Source organism: Lepisma saccharinum, chromosome 17 (assembly GCF_977018435.1).
Source record: "Lepisma saccharinum chromosome 17, izLepSacc3.1, whole genome shotgun sequence".
NCBI classification, from domain to species: Eukaryota; Metazoa; Arthropoda; class Insecta; order Zygentoma; family Lepismatidae; genus Lepisma; species Lepisma saccharinum.
Window position 1 is genome coordinate 28,098,543 of NC_139245.1, and position 17,893 is coordinate 28,116,435.

At 39.2% G+C, this 17,893-nt stretch overlaps 1 protein-coding gene across 1 annotated transcript; it reads left to right on the plus strand.

Moving 5' to 3' along the window:
• Nucleotides 1-2,218: 2,218 nt before the first annotated feature.
• Nucleotides 2,219-16,099, plus strand: LOC146001346 (uncharacterized). The gene is made up of 4 exons (XM_083138660.1): nt 2,219-2,247; nt 5,193-6,603; nt 6,827-6,948; nt 15,940-16,099. Exons 1-4 carry the CDS (start codon nt 2,219-2,221, stop codon nt 16,097-16,099), a joined length of 1,722 nt encoding a protein of 573 aa, XP_082994786.1.
• Nucleotides 16,100-17,893: the final 1,794 nt, after the last annotated feature.

Genomic DNA, 17,893 nt, shown 5'->3' on the forward strand with positions numbered 1-17,893 from the left:
CTCTCTTGTGCTCCTTTGACCTAGTGGTTAATTCAAAGTAGAAACTACAGAAAGCAGTGGCGTATTTACGATTTTATTTTTTCATTATTATTATATAAGCTTCAATTAGTATGTCTCTACTCCGTACACATATGAATTGCATTGTTGCTGTTCCTGATGTTTGTTTGCCGATTTTTAAAATTTTTTTATTATTTTTTATTTTTACATAATTTGAAAATTTTACTCCTCCACAGCCCTCCCGCATTATTTGCCTCCTCACTTTATATTTTCTACTCTTTGTTTTTTGTTTCCTGAGCCTTCCTAGTTACAGGAGTCCCCTCTTCTTTCTACTTTGTTCGTTGTTTCCCGTGTCTCCATAGGGAGCTGTGGAACTTATTTGCATTATGTTGTCCTTTGTTGCATTTCTCCATTCATTCTTATCTTCCGCTAATGTGTTCATAAAAGGCCATTGTACAGTTCTAAGAAAGGTGGAAAATATTTGGAAGAGACTGAGTCTTCTCAAGGAAAACGCCAGAAACGTTTTCAGACATTGAAACAATTTGGACAAAATTAATATAAAAAGAGAATGATAACCCCTGGTTAATGTTTGTCAGGATCTCGAAAAGACAATGCTCCAGATTTGTCGACAACATGCCAGCAAAATAAATTATTTGTTCTTTCGGAGGCGGCTCAATCTATCCAGCCAAATCGGGCACAAGAATAAAATTCTACAAAATTCCTAAAATTTTTCATTATTTATAGAACAATTATGTAGCCTAACAGAGACTTCGAAACTGAACGTTAACCAGGACTTGACTTGCATTGTCACACTGTTTTATAAAAAGTTTGATATTGATAGGTACATTCCCTTGATTAAACAGTACACTAATTGTTTTTATTATGGGCACTTCAGGGCTAATTGCAAAAGTAAATTAAAATGCAAACGCTGTGGTGAGAATCACGAATCGTCCTCTTGCACAAATAAGATCAAGTGTTTCCATTGTAATCAGGAGCACACTGCAATTGACAAAAACTGTCCTGAAAAACAACGCCAAAAGGAAATAATCAAGATTATGACAGTTCAGAATGTTACGTTTAACGAAGCTATGAAGAAAGTCCCAAAAATTATCAATATGTATGGATATGAACAGATATCTACTGGCCATGTTCAGGAAATAGAAAAAAACAGTAATGCCATTTACATATGCTTCCTTATCTAACAATTCGAGTAGCACCTTCTATCATAATAATGTAATACAAGATCAATACAGTGTATCTAATAAAAGGCCATTGTACAGTTTAAAGAAAGCTGGAAAATATTTGGAAGAGACTGGGTCTTCTCAAGGAAAACGCCAGAAACGTTTTCAGACATTGAAACAATTTGGACAAAATTAATATAAAAAGAGAATGACAAACCCTGGTTAATGTTTGTCAGGATCTCGAAAAGACAATGCTCCAGATTTCTCGACAACATGCCAACAAAATAAATTATTTGTTCTTGCAGAGGCGGCTCAATCTATCCAGCCAAATCGGGCACAAGAATAAAATTCTACAAAATTCCTAAAATTTTTCATTATTTATAGAACAATTATGTAGCCTAACAGAGACTTCGAAACTGAACGTTAACCAGGACTGGACTTGCATTGCTACAAGTATTTTGCAATACTTATTTCAACAACCAGCATGCCAGACAAAGTCTTGAAAATATTACAATGGAATATACGAAGTTTAATTCCTCATAGACATAATTTACAACATGTTTTATCTTATTTTTCTGCAGATGTCCTTCTTATACACAAGATGCAGATGTCCTTCTTGGATTATTATTGGCACGTAAATTGTACATTCGATATGGAGGACAGTTATCCACCGCACGTTATACACATAAAGGTCTACCACAAGGCGCAGTGCTGAGTCCCATGCTATTTAATATGTACACGGCAGATTTAGGTTCAAAAATTCTTTAACACACTCGTCTGTTACAATATGCAGATGACATTGTTATATACACTAATAGTAAAAATATTCAAGAATTGGCTCAAAAAATTCAAGAATATCTGGATGAATTATCATCATGGTGTGATATCAATGGAATTGAAGTAAATCCAGATAAGTCTTCGGTGGTAGTTTTTAATAAGAAGAGATCGCATTCGTTCATATCAATAAATATAAACGGAAAAACTATTAGTCAACAAAGAAGTCATAAATTTTTGGGACTTATATTAGATGAAAAACTTAAATGGAAGTCGCAAGAAGAACTGGCACAATGTAAGGGATCTCAAGTGTTTAACATAATAAAAATGTTGACAGTTAAGAAAAAGTGGGGGTGCTGATCCTAAATTATTACATCAGGTCCATAAACAGATGCTAAACTCAAGACTAGAGTATGGTTCCTTTATGTACAATGATAATAGAAGTTGGGCTTTGTAAGCCCATAGTGTACTATAACTCATGAATGACGTATTGAGACTCAATAGACAGGTGACTCAGGAAGGTTATGCCATTGGCTGGGCTTCTGCGCTGGGTGAGCGAGAAGTTTAGCGTGGCAGATCCTTGCTGACTGGGGGAGACTTTGGACGAACTGGACCCAGGCTGGACAGGCTGAGTATACTGCATTACCGTTATCACCCTTTTTGGGCCTGCATGGCCGGGTGTAATTTACCTAAAGTTCATATAGATATTTTTACTTCTTAAAAGGGCAAGAGAAGGATTCTGTTTTTTTTTTATATTATTTTTTTTTTTTGGTAGATTGCTCCGGGTCATGTTGGCTGTGGGGGTTTTGGGCGGGACTGCGGTTGGCTCGGACTTGTGTAGCAGTTACTCACTGACTTGTGACAATGAAATGGGACAAACTGTAATATTTTAAGTGGGAGATACTCTATAGTAATTTCTGTTGATTTAACTAACTTTGGAAAGTATAATTAAAATTATTATTTGTTAATAAAGATTATGTGTGAAGGAATATTAATTTTAAATTGAATAATTTAAGTACCTAGTACATGATCATTAAGTTCCACTGCGCCGATAAAACAATCCTCATCTCACTTCTTTATTAATAAAGTGGAAACAAGAGATGTACAGGATTATAGCTTTTAACACGATATCTTCTATCCAATATAGCAGTTTATGCAGAATTTATGGCGTTTGGAAAGGAACTCCAAAATAAGCAACTTTCGTAGAAGTGGGAGATCTACCATACAAACGTAGAGTTAAATATCTTGCGAGCAAATTTTTAAAGAAAAAAGTAAAAGGTAAAGTGCTCCCCTGTGCTTAGCACCACGCCATGAAGGCGTATAGGTGGTGTGGGGGTAACGCCCCACACTTTCTTGATCCGGTCATGAGTGGGGGTGATGTGATCAGCATTAATAAATTTCAGGCTAATATAATTCGTTTACCTAATGCACCATGCTTTATGACAGACTACTTTAACATGATATCTCCCATGAGGATTCATTTTCCTGCCTACCCAAGTAGAGATTTCAGGAAGAAAATCCCTACAATTTCAAATAATATATCAAGACTACATACAGTCAAAATTACAATGCGAATATCACATATATACAGATGCTTCAAAATCAACGTCTGGAAAAACAGGAGCAGCATTTTACTCTGGTAATTCTGCAGAATTCAAAATTTTTCCTTTGCCATCGTATCTGTCCATTTACACTGCAGAAGCTTTCACAATACGACAGGCATTGCTTTATGTACAAGAGAAGAAATTTAATTCAGTTATAATTGCAACCGATTCAGCCTCTGTGCTAAATTCTTTACAGTTTGCATCATGGTCATGCCATACGGAAAGGTACATTGTTAGCATAAGAATACTCACACTGAAATTAACGAGATTGGGATATGATATCAACTTTATTTGGACACCTGGACATTCTTTAATAGAAGGGAACAATATAGCAGATACTTTGGCAAAATATGCAACGAATCAAACAATCCATCGGCCGCTTTCAATAAAGTTTCCGTCCGTAGTTTTGGAATTACGCACTAAAAAAATACTATTTACTGACTGCCAAAGCTTGTGGACAAATACTGGCACTCAATGCGGTAAGGCCTACTATTCTATACAAGACATAATTCCAAAGGAATGTTGGTTTAAACAGATTGAACTCTCCCGAAGTTCCTTCACAACTATAATGCGCTGCAGGTTAAATCACTCTATCGCCGCAGCTCACCTTTACAAGAAGAATTTAGTGACTTCACCAGTTTGTTTGTGCAATGAATATACTGGAACTCCGAACCACATTATATTTCAATGCAAACTTTATGAAACTTACAGAGAACCATTTTTACAATAATTGTACAGGAGTGGACATCAAGCGCCACTGACACTGCCTTATTTACTGACTTCACCTTCATCCTCGGTAATCTATATTCTTACAAAATATCTTAATAAGTCGAATATAATTCTGTAAAAGTGTAATGAAATTTGGTAACTATTTATTATGAAAGGAATAATTGTGAGGAAATATTATGTGCATACATGTACTATATAATACCAATTGATAAATTGTTAACTGGTGCTTGGATTTTGTTCACAACCAATAAATATTTTATATATAAAAAATATCCAACCTTAAACACTCAGGTTCGTTACAAGGAACTTACAGTTGGATCCATCAGTATTACCGTGCAAATTGTCCATCACCATGTTTGTACACTTTATTTGACCCAATAAGAGCTTCAAGAATTAAAAGAACACTCAAAACAAGCTGTTGGCAACTTCTGCACCAGCATACATAAAAGTCCATCGCTTACAAACACACAGGACTTGAGAGAAAAATTAATGAAAATGGTCATGGACAATTTCTTCTTCTTCTTCTTGAGGGACTACAACTTCATGCATTGAATGGTTTGGCCTTCTCAACAACATCTCTCCACTTTTTCCTATCCTGGATGCTCTTCGTCGAGTTCTTTACTTTCATGTCTTTCAAATCTTGAAATATTTCATCTTCCCATCGTTTCTTTGGCCTGCCTAAGGCTCATGTTCCGATTGGTTTCCATTTGCAGATTTCTTTCACTAATCTTTCATCAGACATTCTATTTATGGACATGAACAATTTGCACGGTAATGCTCATGGATCCCACTGTACTAGGTTAAACCTTCTGGCGTAGTTGTAAAATGTGCGGTTATAGTTATACATTATACAGTTGCTGCACTTGAGTACTTCTTTGTACTTAGTTGATCCATGTTCTCGTTTCAGGTACAACAAGACGTGCACGCCATTTGTAGAGTCTGTCACAGTTGATAAGGAGTTCGTGAGGGTAGTTTGCAAAGTGAACGGCACCGAGATCTACAGGGACTTCCACGCGTTCGTCCCCCTGAAGTTGAACGTCGAGAGTAGGTGCAGGCAGGCAGCTTCCAACGCACCCTGGCACTTGTTGAAGGGCGAGGATGTCCAGGAGGAAGCCGACAAGGTGAGCGTCTTGATCATCGGCGTCGACGCGGTCTCAAGACTCAACTTCCATAGAACGATGCCCAAGACTCTATCCTTCCTCACCAACGAGCTGAACGCCTTCGAGATGCTCGGCTACAACAAAGTCGCCGACAACACTTTCGTCAACATAGTTCCCGTAATGGCCGGCATGACCGAGGAGGAACTGAAGTCGTTCTGCTGGCCCAACTCCAAAACGAAGCTGGACGACTGCCCATGGTTGTGGAAGAACTACAGCAAGGCTGGGTACAGGACGGTGTACGGTGAGGACGCACCTTGGATGGGGATATTCAACTACGCCAAGGTCGGTTTCGTGAACCAGCCGACGGACTACTACCTCAGGCCGTACATGATGAACGCTGAAGAAGAGGCAGGTCACACGAAGATGATGAACGCGGAGTTATGTGTTGGTCCTCGGAAAACCATGGAGCTGGTCCTGAACTATATCAGGAAACTTGCCATCTTCTTCTCCTCTGAGCTCTACTTTGCGTTCTTCTGGATCACCAGCTTGACCCACGACTATCTCAACTTTCCTCAACTGGGTGACGAGGACTACGCTGTTCTTCTCAGCGACCTCCTGCGCTCAGGTGCGTTGAACAAGACCATCCTGATCTTCATGAGCGACCATGGGATCAGATGGGGCGGCATCAGGGAAACGTACCAAGGAAGCCTCGAGGAGCGCCTTCCGTTCTTGTTCTTCTCGTTCCCTGATTGGTTCGCGCGTCGGTACAGCGGCGCCATGTTCAACCTCCGCCGGAACGTCCACAAGCTCACCACCCCTTTCGATCTCCACGAGACTCTCAAGGACATCTTGAGCCTGCAAGATGTCCAGAAGGCGAACCTGGACAGGCGCTCCAAAGCCTTGCTAGAGACAGTGGACGACCCTCCAAGAGGGATCAGCATGTTCTTGCCGATCCCGAACAAAAGGACTTGCAACGACTCCGGTGTGGAACCGCACTGGTGCACGTGCCAAATGACGCAGACTGTTCCTTTGAGTGACGAGCGCGTGCGAAAGGCTTCTGACTTTCTAGTGGACCATATCAACGGCTTGCTGAAGCCGTACAGGCAGTGCGCGAACTTGAAACTCAAGACTGTGAAAGACGCGAGGATACAGCTTCCGTTAAAACCTTTGCACGGGTTAGCCAAAGACCATTTAACAGATTATTCTCTAGTCATAGAAGTGAGTCCAAGTGACGGGATTTTCGAGGGAACGGTGCGATATAAACCGAGCGAAAAATCGTTTCAAATTGCGGGTATCATTAGCCGAATTAATCGATATGGTGACCAAAGTTACTGTGTGGCAGATTATCACATGAAGCTTTATTGTTATTGCAAACAATAATAAGTTATTTATTACAAAAATATGTTGTTATTCACTAACCTTCTTGTGCTTTTACTAACAGATTCTTACTTCAAGTTTGTATCCTAAAGGAGTAAGTATTGAGTACATAGAGTATGTGTACAAGGTGGTCCGAATGCCTTGTTACCCCTTGCAGAACAATTTACAAAGTTACCAATCCAGAGGGTCAGTATGACTTTCACCATTTTCTTGACACACAATAATTTGTCTGCATTTCCTGTAGGAGATTGTCTGTCTCGGTTGGACCTCTTTTGTTAAATCTTGCACTGAAGTCATATTGCACATACATTATTGTTTGAATTTGAGTTTTTTTTTCTAAGTCCACTTTGTGCACAGAAAGGTTAATCGGGGGGGCACTGGTTGTAGAACTCCTTTCGAAGTTATTGTTGTGTTACATAGAACTCTTGAAGATGTAGTTTCATCCAATTTTCTAAAGTTTGTAATAAATGGATCAGGGTAGTCCGAATGCTTTGTTACTCCAAAGTGGTTATCATTGGAATAAACATGTTTGCTGCCTTCAGATGGCTGACACAAGTAACTATAGTGTGGATGAATACAGTTTAAAGTGGGGGCACTGTACAATGTGCCTTCACCGGGTCTGTGGACGTTCATGTGTCTGTACACATGCTGCTCACCATTCATCCACACTATAGTTACTTGTGTCAGCCATCTGAAGGCAGCAAACATGTTTATTCCACTGATAACCACTTTGGAGTAACAAAACATTCAGACTACCCTGATCCATTTATTACAAACTTTAGAAAATTGGATGAAACTACATCTTCAAGAGTTCTATGTAACACAACAATAACTTCGAAAGGAGTTCTACAACCAGTGACCCCTCACCAATTTTTTTTCAAGGCAGCATCTCTCTTGTGCTCCTTTGACCTAGTGGTTAATTCAAAGTAGAAACTACAGAAAGCAGTGGCGTATTTACGATTTTATTTTTTCATTATTATTATATAAGCTTCAATTAGTATGTCTCTACTCCGTACACATATGAATTGCATTGTTGCTGTTCCTGATGTTTGTTTGCCGATTTTTTTTATTTATTTTTTATTTTATATTTTTACAAAATTTGAAAATTTTACTCCTCCACAGCCCTCCCGCATTATTTGCCTCCTCACTTTATATTTTCTACTCTTTGTTTTTTGTTTCCTGAGCCTTCCTAGTTACAGGAGTCCCCTCTTCTTTCTACTTTGTTCGTTGTTTCCCGTGTCTCCATAGGGAGCTGTGGAACTTATTTGCATTATGTTGTCCTTTGTTGCATTTCTCCATTCATTCTCATCTTCCGCTAATGTGTTCATTGCTCTGAAGCTTTTTCAATTAACGTCTGGGCCTGTCATTGTGTTTTTGCCATTCCATTCTTCCTTTAATTACAGTTTTCAATCCTGGAACTTAATAATGATTTCTTCTTGAAGTTAGCTTTGAACAATCATAATAAAATTATAAGGGCCCAGGAAATTACAATTTATAGGACATTTCAGAGAAGTTAAAGTACGATACCGCCACCTCATATACTTGATTGATAATTTTATATGCCACAGCCTCAAATAAAAATATATATTGATATTCACATTGTTATCACGTGATCCAAACAAAGAAAGCTCTCACCATCATTATCTGCAAGTTTTCATTGTATTTTTATGGGAGAATTTGCTTGGAGCCGCCCCTCGTCATTGAGGATTCCTGATTTGCTTTATTTTACTTAGCTTTTTGTGGCACTTTTGGCTAATTTGCGAAGAAGAGGCATGATATGATGACATTGATGATTGAACACTCACAAACATCCGTGCCCAGGCCGGGATTCGAACTAGGGACCCCTGGCGTCGTAGCGCGATGTGCTACCTACTCCGTCACGGGAGCCGGCTGGTCATTGATGACTGTAGTGACGAAATTGATGAGAAGATAATCGCCTTCCTTTTGAGAGAGAGAGAGAAAGAGATTTGCTTTTCCAGCATCCTACTTTTTCCATTATTATGAATTTTGTCTTTGAAACATTAAAGGGTGGAGAGGAGGGCGATAGTTGCCACCCTCCTCTTCCGACGCATGAAGGGTTAATACCAATCACTTTTTTGTGAGTGTCCCTTCATCAATAATTTTTAATCTAATTATCATCCAACCTGATCGGGACGCTCAGCTAAAAGTGGCGCTGTATATTAAGAAATTACAAATGAGGGTGATCGTCTAAATTTAGACTCCTACGGGGTCATCGACGATTGATGAATGTTAAATGGCAAAAATTGGGTAGATGAAAATAGTCATTTGTTATTATGATAATTGACTATTTCTTCATTCTTGTTACTTTTAGGCAGTGTTGTAGTCCAAAAATTTTCAGAAGATATACTAGGCCAGTCAATAAGGGATCCAATAAGGAAAAAAATTAGGGAAAGTTGTAACAACTTTTATTATCTTCAAAAAGTAGTTCTTAACAACATACTAATTTTGCAACCCTCTACCCCGGGTTTGGCCGCCATCTTGGAAAAATGGCGCCCAAAATAAGTTTTTTTTGCAAATATCTCGCTTGGAAAGCATTTTATAGCAAAATAGAGTAGTGTAATCAGATACGTTCTAAGCCATACTTGGTACGAGGCCTATTATTTTTATTAATTTAAGCACAATGGAAAACCTATTTTGATGATGTTTTTGTCGATTTTATACTATTGCAAATCTATGTGATTTTTCATCTCGTATTTCGTACGAGTGTCATAATTTCTTTCGAGTTAAAGTACGTAACACCTACACCCACCTACACCTACGCACACCCACACCCACCCACGCACACCCACACCTACACCCGCCCACACCCACACCCACCTACACTCACCCACACCCACACCCACCTACACCCATTTACTTCCGGTCCACTTCCGGTCTACTTCCGGTCTACTTGACAGACACCTGTGAGTTTTTCCAGTTTTTTTTTAAGTATAGAAGTACATATATTTTGGGAGTTCAAAGCCCACACTTGGTACGAGGCCTATTGTTTTTTTATTAATTTAACCACAGTGGAAAACCTATTTTGACGATGTTCTTGTCGATTTTATACTATTGCAAATCTGTAATTTTTTCACCTTACACTTGGTATGAGTGTCATAATTTCTTACGAGTTAAGTACGCAACATTGCGATGGCTCGTAAGGTAAACTATTGCGCAATGTTTACGCAGCAAGTTATTACGGAGACTTGTATCTAGCGTGATCAGATGTTACTTCTTGTCTCCGGAAATTCTGTATAAATAACATAGCTGAAAATGTTATCGTAATAGCTAAAATTATTTTATTTTGAAGGTGGTACAAGTCGTTTTTCACACAGATTGAAATTTGACTTGATTGTGTTTTTTGTATTTTTCCCCGAGAAAATTTATATATAAATAATGAGAAACTTCTATTTAAATAACACTTTGTGAAAATGACAACTCGTATAACCGACCTACCACTTGAACTTCTGCACAAGATTTTTGCGTACACATTCGATGGAGGTGAGGATGTCGCGAGGCTCGTCGACTTAAGCAAAATAGCGTCTGAATTTCGTCCACCGTGCGAGATGATTTTATGGACAATCTTCGCAAAATAAGCGGTATGAAAAACTTACAGAATCCCGATTCTCTTTTTCGAGCTTCAGGCAAAAAGTTGGCTGATAGGATGGATGAGCTTCATGAGGCGAGGGAAGGAAGGAGACGATATACGGACGATTGGTATGAGTCAAACGCGGAAACAGACAGCATCATCATACAACTTATCGCATTGGTTGAGACGCGAACTTTCTTTCTAACCTCGCATGATATATAAATAAAATACCATCACTATGAAACCCAAAGGTGTTGTTTATCAGGTACCATAGGCGGACCTCAAATCTCTCTGAGATTCGAATCCTGTTAGGTTAAACAGCATAAAAATTTCACAGCAAGAATTCTCATATGGACTGACGATTTTTTTTAAGAGACTTAATAATTAGTTATAACCTGTGTTGTGATACCACTATAAACTGTATACAAAATATGCAGTCCCTGGAATGAGATGGACGAGCCTTATGAACCTCGACCTATACAGTTGTACAATCTGGCAATGAATGGATGTTTCTTTTTATTAAGCATAGCAGTGTGTTTTTACTTATTTTAATATCAGACAACAATGTTAGAAAGTGTGTGCATGACCCCAAGAATACAATTTAAAATCACTAATGTAATATGAACTTTTTTCACTTGTGTGTATTTGAATATGAAAGTGAGGTACTTTGAATAATTGAGGAGAACAATCACAAAGAGGCTTATGAACCTCGACCTATACAGGTGTACAATCTGGCAATGAATGAATGTTTTTTTTATTAAGCATAGCAGTGTGTTTTCGCTTATTTTAATATCAGGCAACAATGTTAGAAAGTGTGTGCATGACCCCAAGAATACAATTTAAAATCACTAATGTGATATAAACCCCCTTTACTTGTGTGTATTTGAATATGAAAGTGAGGTACTTTGAATAATTGAGGAGAACAATCACAAATAAGCTTGCAACGATATTGGGAAGGGTCACGAGTTCAAACTTCAGACGATTTCTGTTAATCTGCTAAGGCCCAGGGCGTACGGATATCAGTACGAAAATTTGTAAAAAAGAAGAGGCAATTTTGGCTAATGGCAACGATGAGGATAAATAATGATAATTATGATGAAATTGATGTGTGGCACTTAGAAAACAAAACTTCAAAGTGTATTGCACCAACAGCTACAATTGTCCCCCCTACCCCCATACAAGGCAGTTAACAGAGGTGTACTTTTGTTGGTTTACGACTCTGAGGGCTTAAGTTACTATGTTCACCTATAGCTGTACACATTAAAAAAAAAGAAATGACCTGAGCAATAAAATATAACAATACCGATTCCGGCTTTTTGTCGGATGACGTAGTGGTAACGTTGTTGCAATCACACTTCTGATGGTGTATAAACTTAAATGTTTTGCATAACATGAAATACTGTTAATGGAAATGTGTTGTTTCTAATATTCTATATAGAAAGCAGATAACAAGAAAAAGATGAAAAGAAATGTTGCAGGCAGATACAAAGCTTCAACCCAAACACATATATGATCAGACAGGATGTTGATGCGTTTATAACTAACATGTGATTATTCAAAATTCAAATAGTGCAGTGGGAAACAACTAACTAACTAACTCTCTAGACTTCTTAAACCCGAAGAGAGCAAATACAAGCACAAGTGTAAATAATTAAATACGTTACAAGGGGCTGAGACATGGTTCGATCTTTTGATCTAGGTATGGATGCAGACAGGTACTAAGTTTTGTGTGTGAACACAATTGATAATGGAAAAATCTCCTTCAACACAATAACATAGTGGTAATGTTGGTCTTGCCTTGTTCCTATCGATAACATAGTGGTTACACGAAAGAAAGAAATAAAAAAAAAACACTGTCCCCTATTAAGAAATACTTCTCGAAATTATTCAACTACTTTTTTTCTCTTCCTATCTTCGTAACTAAAAAAAAATGTTTTGTCAAACGTTTGGATGACTATGAAAATATTGAAACATATGATGTAATAATAAAATGTTGCATTGTAATCAAATGAATTTGTTGAATATGTAGAATATGGTAGGATATATCTTAAAATTTTAGAAGCTATTTGTTATGGTATTCTCTTTCTCTCTACTCTTTCTTAAATTCTCATCCTCATAGTTAAAATTAATCCAAGAGAAAATATATATTTTGTGTTGACATGGGAAACATGTAATAAAAATGCATGATCAATAGTTAAGGTTAAAAGCTGAATAAACAGTGAGGGTGATACACGCAAGCTTCGAGGCATGTGATTTGCACAGAATTAAATACAAAATTGAGAGATGGAAGGCTTTTGTTGCTAAACCTTCGGGTTTAAGAAGGCAAGAGAATTAGTTGGTTAATACGGAGCTAATTAGAAACTGCCATCCTCGAGGCTTCATGATGCAAGCCTTGCCTTCTACAAGTTTATTTTCGGCATGATCCTTGCTCTTGTTATGCTTTTTACAGATATCATCAAAAGCTGTGACATGCGATTTTCTGGCTCTTCTACTTACAACACAGACACTCATGTTTTTTTTTTTTACATCGCAACGATGAGGATAGTTAGTATTATATGGGTTTTTGGTGAGTCTCAGACCTCCAGGAAAAATAAACTCCTGTAGGATTTTTTGTGTGGTAGTGAGACATGCTAGTACCGTAAATTGAACAGCACATAACTTAGATTTTATTGAAAAGCAAGCGGAAGCCGTTGGAAGCAGTTTGAAGACTGAAAATAGGTTTTCCACTGTGGTTAAATTAATAAAAAACAATAGGCCTCGTACCAAGTGTGGGCTTTGAACTCCCAAAATATATGTACTTGTATACTTAAAAAAAAACTGGAAAAACTCACAGATGTCTGTCAAGTAGACCGGAAGTGGACCGGAAGTAGTGTGAGTATGCGTGGTTGGGTGTGGTTATGCGTAGGTGTGCGTAGGTGTAGGTGGGTGTAGGTGTTACGTACTTTAACTCGAAAGAAATTATGACACTCGTACGAAATACGAGATGAAAAATCACAGATTTACAATAGTATAAAATCGACAAAAACATCATCCAAATAGGTTCCATTGTGCTTAAATTAATAAAAATAATAGGCCTCGTACCAAGTATGGCTTAGAACGTATCTGATTATACTACTAAAGAGGTTATGACAAAAAATAATCCACATACAATTCTCTGCAAAAAATGTCCTGTGTATTTTTCTTCTAGGATGCGCCGTTTGAATGCTAGCTGAACGAGAAATTTTATGTTTTTTTCCCGCCCAGTTTTGCAAGTGCGGAACTCACGAAAACGTATTTTCCATGATGTTTTGTAGTATTTATCTTCTATAAAACTGTACTTATTACATTTGTTCTTTCTTACAGAATGTTATTTATGAGTTCAATTGCTTTTATCATTGCATGCAGTTATTTATGTCAGCTGTGTGCAGGAGATAATATGTTTGGTCTGAAAGAGAGAAGATAACTCCAAATGATCATGTTGACTTTGTCCAAAAAGGTTGTTTCACAATAAAACGCCATTGTAATCAACGAGTCCCGGGTTCGATAACCGTTGGAAACATATTGCATAGTGGTTAGGATCCCACTTTAAACTGTAGGTCCAGTCCCGATTACCCTTACTGTGCGTAAAGTGAACTTAAAACAACAATTCAAATCATAATAAAAAGATCAGAAAAGTTCTGGTCAGATATCACAACTGAGCCGTGATGCGCTCCATTAAGAGTTGTTGTTGTTGTTGAGTTGGTGTTTTGAGTCCACTTTATGCACAGTAAGGTAATCGGGACTGGACCTACAGTTTAAAGTGGGATCCGAACCACTATGTGCCTCCACCGGGTACAGAACCCGGCGCTCCATTAAGAGTTGTGGGGGATGGCAGAGGAGTGACCAGAGTCAATGCTAAGTGGATTTTTTGGCATGCTCATTAGTTTCCAGATACAGATGAGCAGCATGTCGATGCACGAAAGTCTCGTATATCAAGGGATAAGCAAGACTTTCAGTTCTTTTGTGAGTGAGGCCTCCCCGATGGCGCAGTGATAACGTCGTCTCCTTGTAATCAACGGTTCTCAGGTTCGATACCCGGTGGAGGCACATATTGGTTCTGATCCCACTTTAAACTGTAGGTTCAGTCCTGATTAGCCTTACTGTGCGTAAAGTGGACTTAAAACTCAAACTCAATCAATCTTTTGTCAGTGATTCTCATCTCGCCCGCCATTCCCTGATTTTGATGGCATAAAGTCAATGATTACGGAAGTAACAGGGATTAAGAAAAACAATCCTTCTGATGCTTATGATGTTGGAATGTCTTCAATGTTGAGTATCGTTGTTAAAAATTTAACAAATGTCAGGTTTGAACAAAATAAGAGAGGTAATCACTGAAGTCACTTCTGAAGTGAAAATCAGGTGTGTTGTATCCAGTTGATCCAGAGTTTTTATTTAATAAATTATTTTACTAAAAAATCACAAGACCAATTCAGAGAAAACTAAGTACAAAGTTGCCCCATACCAGTTATAGCTGATGAGGTATGGATGTGGACAACCAAGAAGCCTTCTCTTAATGATTCTCTTTGTACCACTCGCTGAGAGACAAAGATGTTGCACCGCCAGATTCTTCGCATTATACCCTGTAAACAGGGCCGGATTAAGACGAAATTGGGCCTGATGCTTGAAATCTTCCGTGAACAATAAACACAACGACGTTATAGTTACGTCACAGCGCAATAATAAAGGTAACTGTATAATAAGTAACGCTATGTCTAGGCGTCCGAAATTGGGGCTTCAAATTTCATTCTAAGATTTATTTTCAGGTTAATATAGCAAAAGAAAACTGTTCAGCTTTCGGAAAATTCTCGTCTGTTTTCATCTGGGCCTATTTCAGGAATGGGCCTAATGATGCAGCATCAATAGCACCCACCTTAATCCGGCCCTGCCTGTAAACGCCTTAAAGACTTGTAGCTGTAGAAAAATTGGGCTAAAGTGTTCAATAACGTGTTCAAAATCTGACACTGTTGCATTTACTTCTTAAGATTGGTTTCGAAGAGACACGTGCTGCTTCCGTCTTAAAGCTCCCTTCTTCTACTATAATCTGTCCCTGGAATCTCTGAAACAAGGCTGCGTGTTACATTGGAGAAGGGGAGAAAGCTTGTCCGCCAAGATGGCGGCCAAATCCCGGGGTGGTAGAGGGGTGCAAAATTAATATGTTGTTAAGAACTCTTTTATGAAGATAATAAATTTGTTCCAGCTTCCCTATCTTTTTTCCTTATTGGACCACAAAATAATCCCTTGTTGACTGGCCTATACGCTAAGTATCGAGAAACGTAAATAGGAGACCATGTTCGCATGAAATATAGAGTATTAGCATAAGTGAGCATACAGGGTTTGTCCGGAAAGAAACGAGCCCCATTTGTCTGTGAAGTGACTGTACAGCGCCGAGCGGTGTACCGGTGAAAACGAGTGGGAGGGACCTGAAGCTTTCCAGCGGTATCAGGATTAGTCGCCTCAGTGCTCTCGGCGAGTCAGGACGTACTGCGGTGTGAACCTCTGTGCAGTGATCTCGTCGTACTTACGATGGAGAAAATGTTAGAGCAACGTTACGCGTTGAAATTTTGTGTCAGGCTGAACAAGACGCCAAAGGAATCGTACGACATGCTGAAGGAAGCCTTTGGGGATGACTGCATGTCCTATTCGCAGGCAAAGAAGTGGCACAAAGCGTTCCGAGAAGGTCGGGAGACGTCAATGACAAGACCCGTTCCGGACGCCCCTCAACATCGCTAACGGAGGAAAATGTCACCCGTGTGCGCAAATTGCTCAACACAGATCGTCGAATGAGTGTTTGTATGATCGCTGAATAGTTAAACCTGCCGAAAACCGTTGTTCATGAGATTGTATCGGAAAAATTGGGCATGAGGAAAATTTGTGCTAAACTTGTGCCGAAAGTGTTGACCGACGCGCAAAAAGTGAATCGCGGGGAAACGTGTCAGGAACTGAAACAACTTTGTGAGGATGATCCCAGTTTGCTGGACAACGTTATCACTGGTGATGAATCATGGATTTTTGAATATGATACGGAATCCAAGACGCAGAGCTCCGAGTGGCACACAACATCATCGCAGCGCCAGAAGAAAGCCCGCATGTGCAAATCCCGAGTGAAATCCATGGTCATTGTTTTGTCCCCGCTGGAAGATTGTCAATGCTCAGTATTACAAGGGAGTGCTTCAAAGACTGAACGCCAGGGTCTCCCGAGTCCGAAAGGAGTTCCAAGGGTCATGGAAACTGCATCATGACAATACGCCCTCTCACACCACCTTTGTTGTGACATCCTACCTGACCCGGATCGGCGTACCAACGGTTCCCCACCCACCCTACAGTCCCGACCTAGCCCTGGCTGAATTCTTTTTGTTCCCTCGATTGAAACGGGTGCTTAAAGGACAACATCTAGGCACTGTGGAGAACGTCCAAGCAACCACGACGGCTCTTCTCAAGGACATCCCCCCCGAGGAGTTTCAAAAGGCCTATAGAGTATGGACATCCCGCTGGCAAAAGTGTATTGATGCACAAGGAATGTACTTTGAGGAATATTAAGTTTTTGTATGTGTACGGTTAATGAAATGTGTTCAAAAAAATGAGGCTCGTTACTTTCTGGACAAACCCTGTATTACAATATAAAAGGCATTTTTATAATATGAAACTCATATTTTAATGGTTGCATTTGAACGTAAGGGATACAGTACAGCATGTTACTGTATTTTATTTTCTTGTTGGTATTGATCTTGTTAATTGTCACTTTGTATACTGTTAATACTAAACATCAAAAATTCGGAAAAATTTTGAAGACCGCATTCATCTGTTTTGTACTTCAAACGTGCCTCTTTTGATAGGACATCACACGTGTCACGAGAACGTTTTGCACAAACTCTAGAATTAGTGTCATTTGCAGCAAGGTAGAGACCCGGGTTCAATCCCCTGCAGGGGAGAACCAGAATATTCAAGCATCTCTGGCGCCCATCCAGTGTCGTATAAAATGGGTACCTGGAGAAAACTCTGGGGGTTAAGGCGGCCAGGGACATGATGCTGATCACATCACCCCCACCTTAGGCCGTGATTAAGAATGTGTGGGGCCCTAACTCCACAGCCCCTATACGCCTTCATGGCGTGGTGCTAAACACAGGGGGCACTTTACTTTTTACTTTACTTTAACTGCATTGTGAAAGTTTGTGCAAACTAAAAAGTGCAAAAGCATTGTTGAGAGGCCCGTAGTTAGAGGGGGCAGGGGGGGCCACTACCCCCCCTGAGAGTCTGCTTTGCCCCCTTGTGAAAAATACAGAACACATTCCGACCTGGAATTCTCACTAATCTCTACAATTATATCATGTATTACTCTAGCAACATAACAAAGACACTTATTGATTTTGTGATTTATTAGTGTGTAAGAGATTCCGTATAATGTCGTATCAGGATTGGGGGGGGGGGAATTCCCTTCCAAATTCAGACTTCGGGAAATGACTTCGCAATTTCGCAGTCTAGAATAGTTGTGACATGTAGTCTTGTATTAAAGGTGCCTGACGTGAT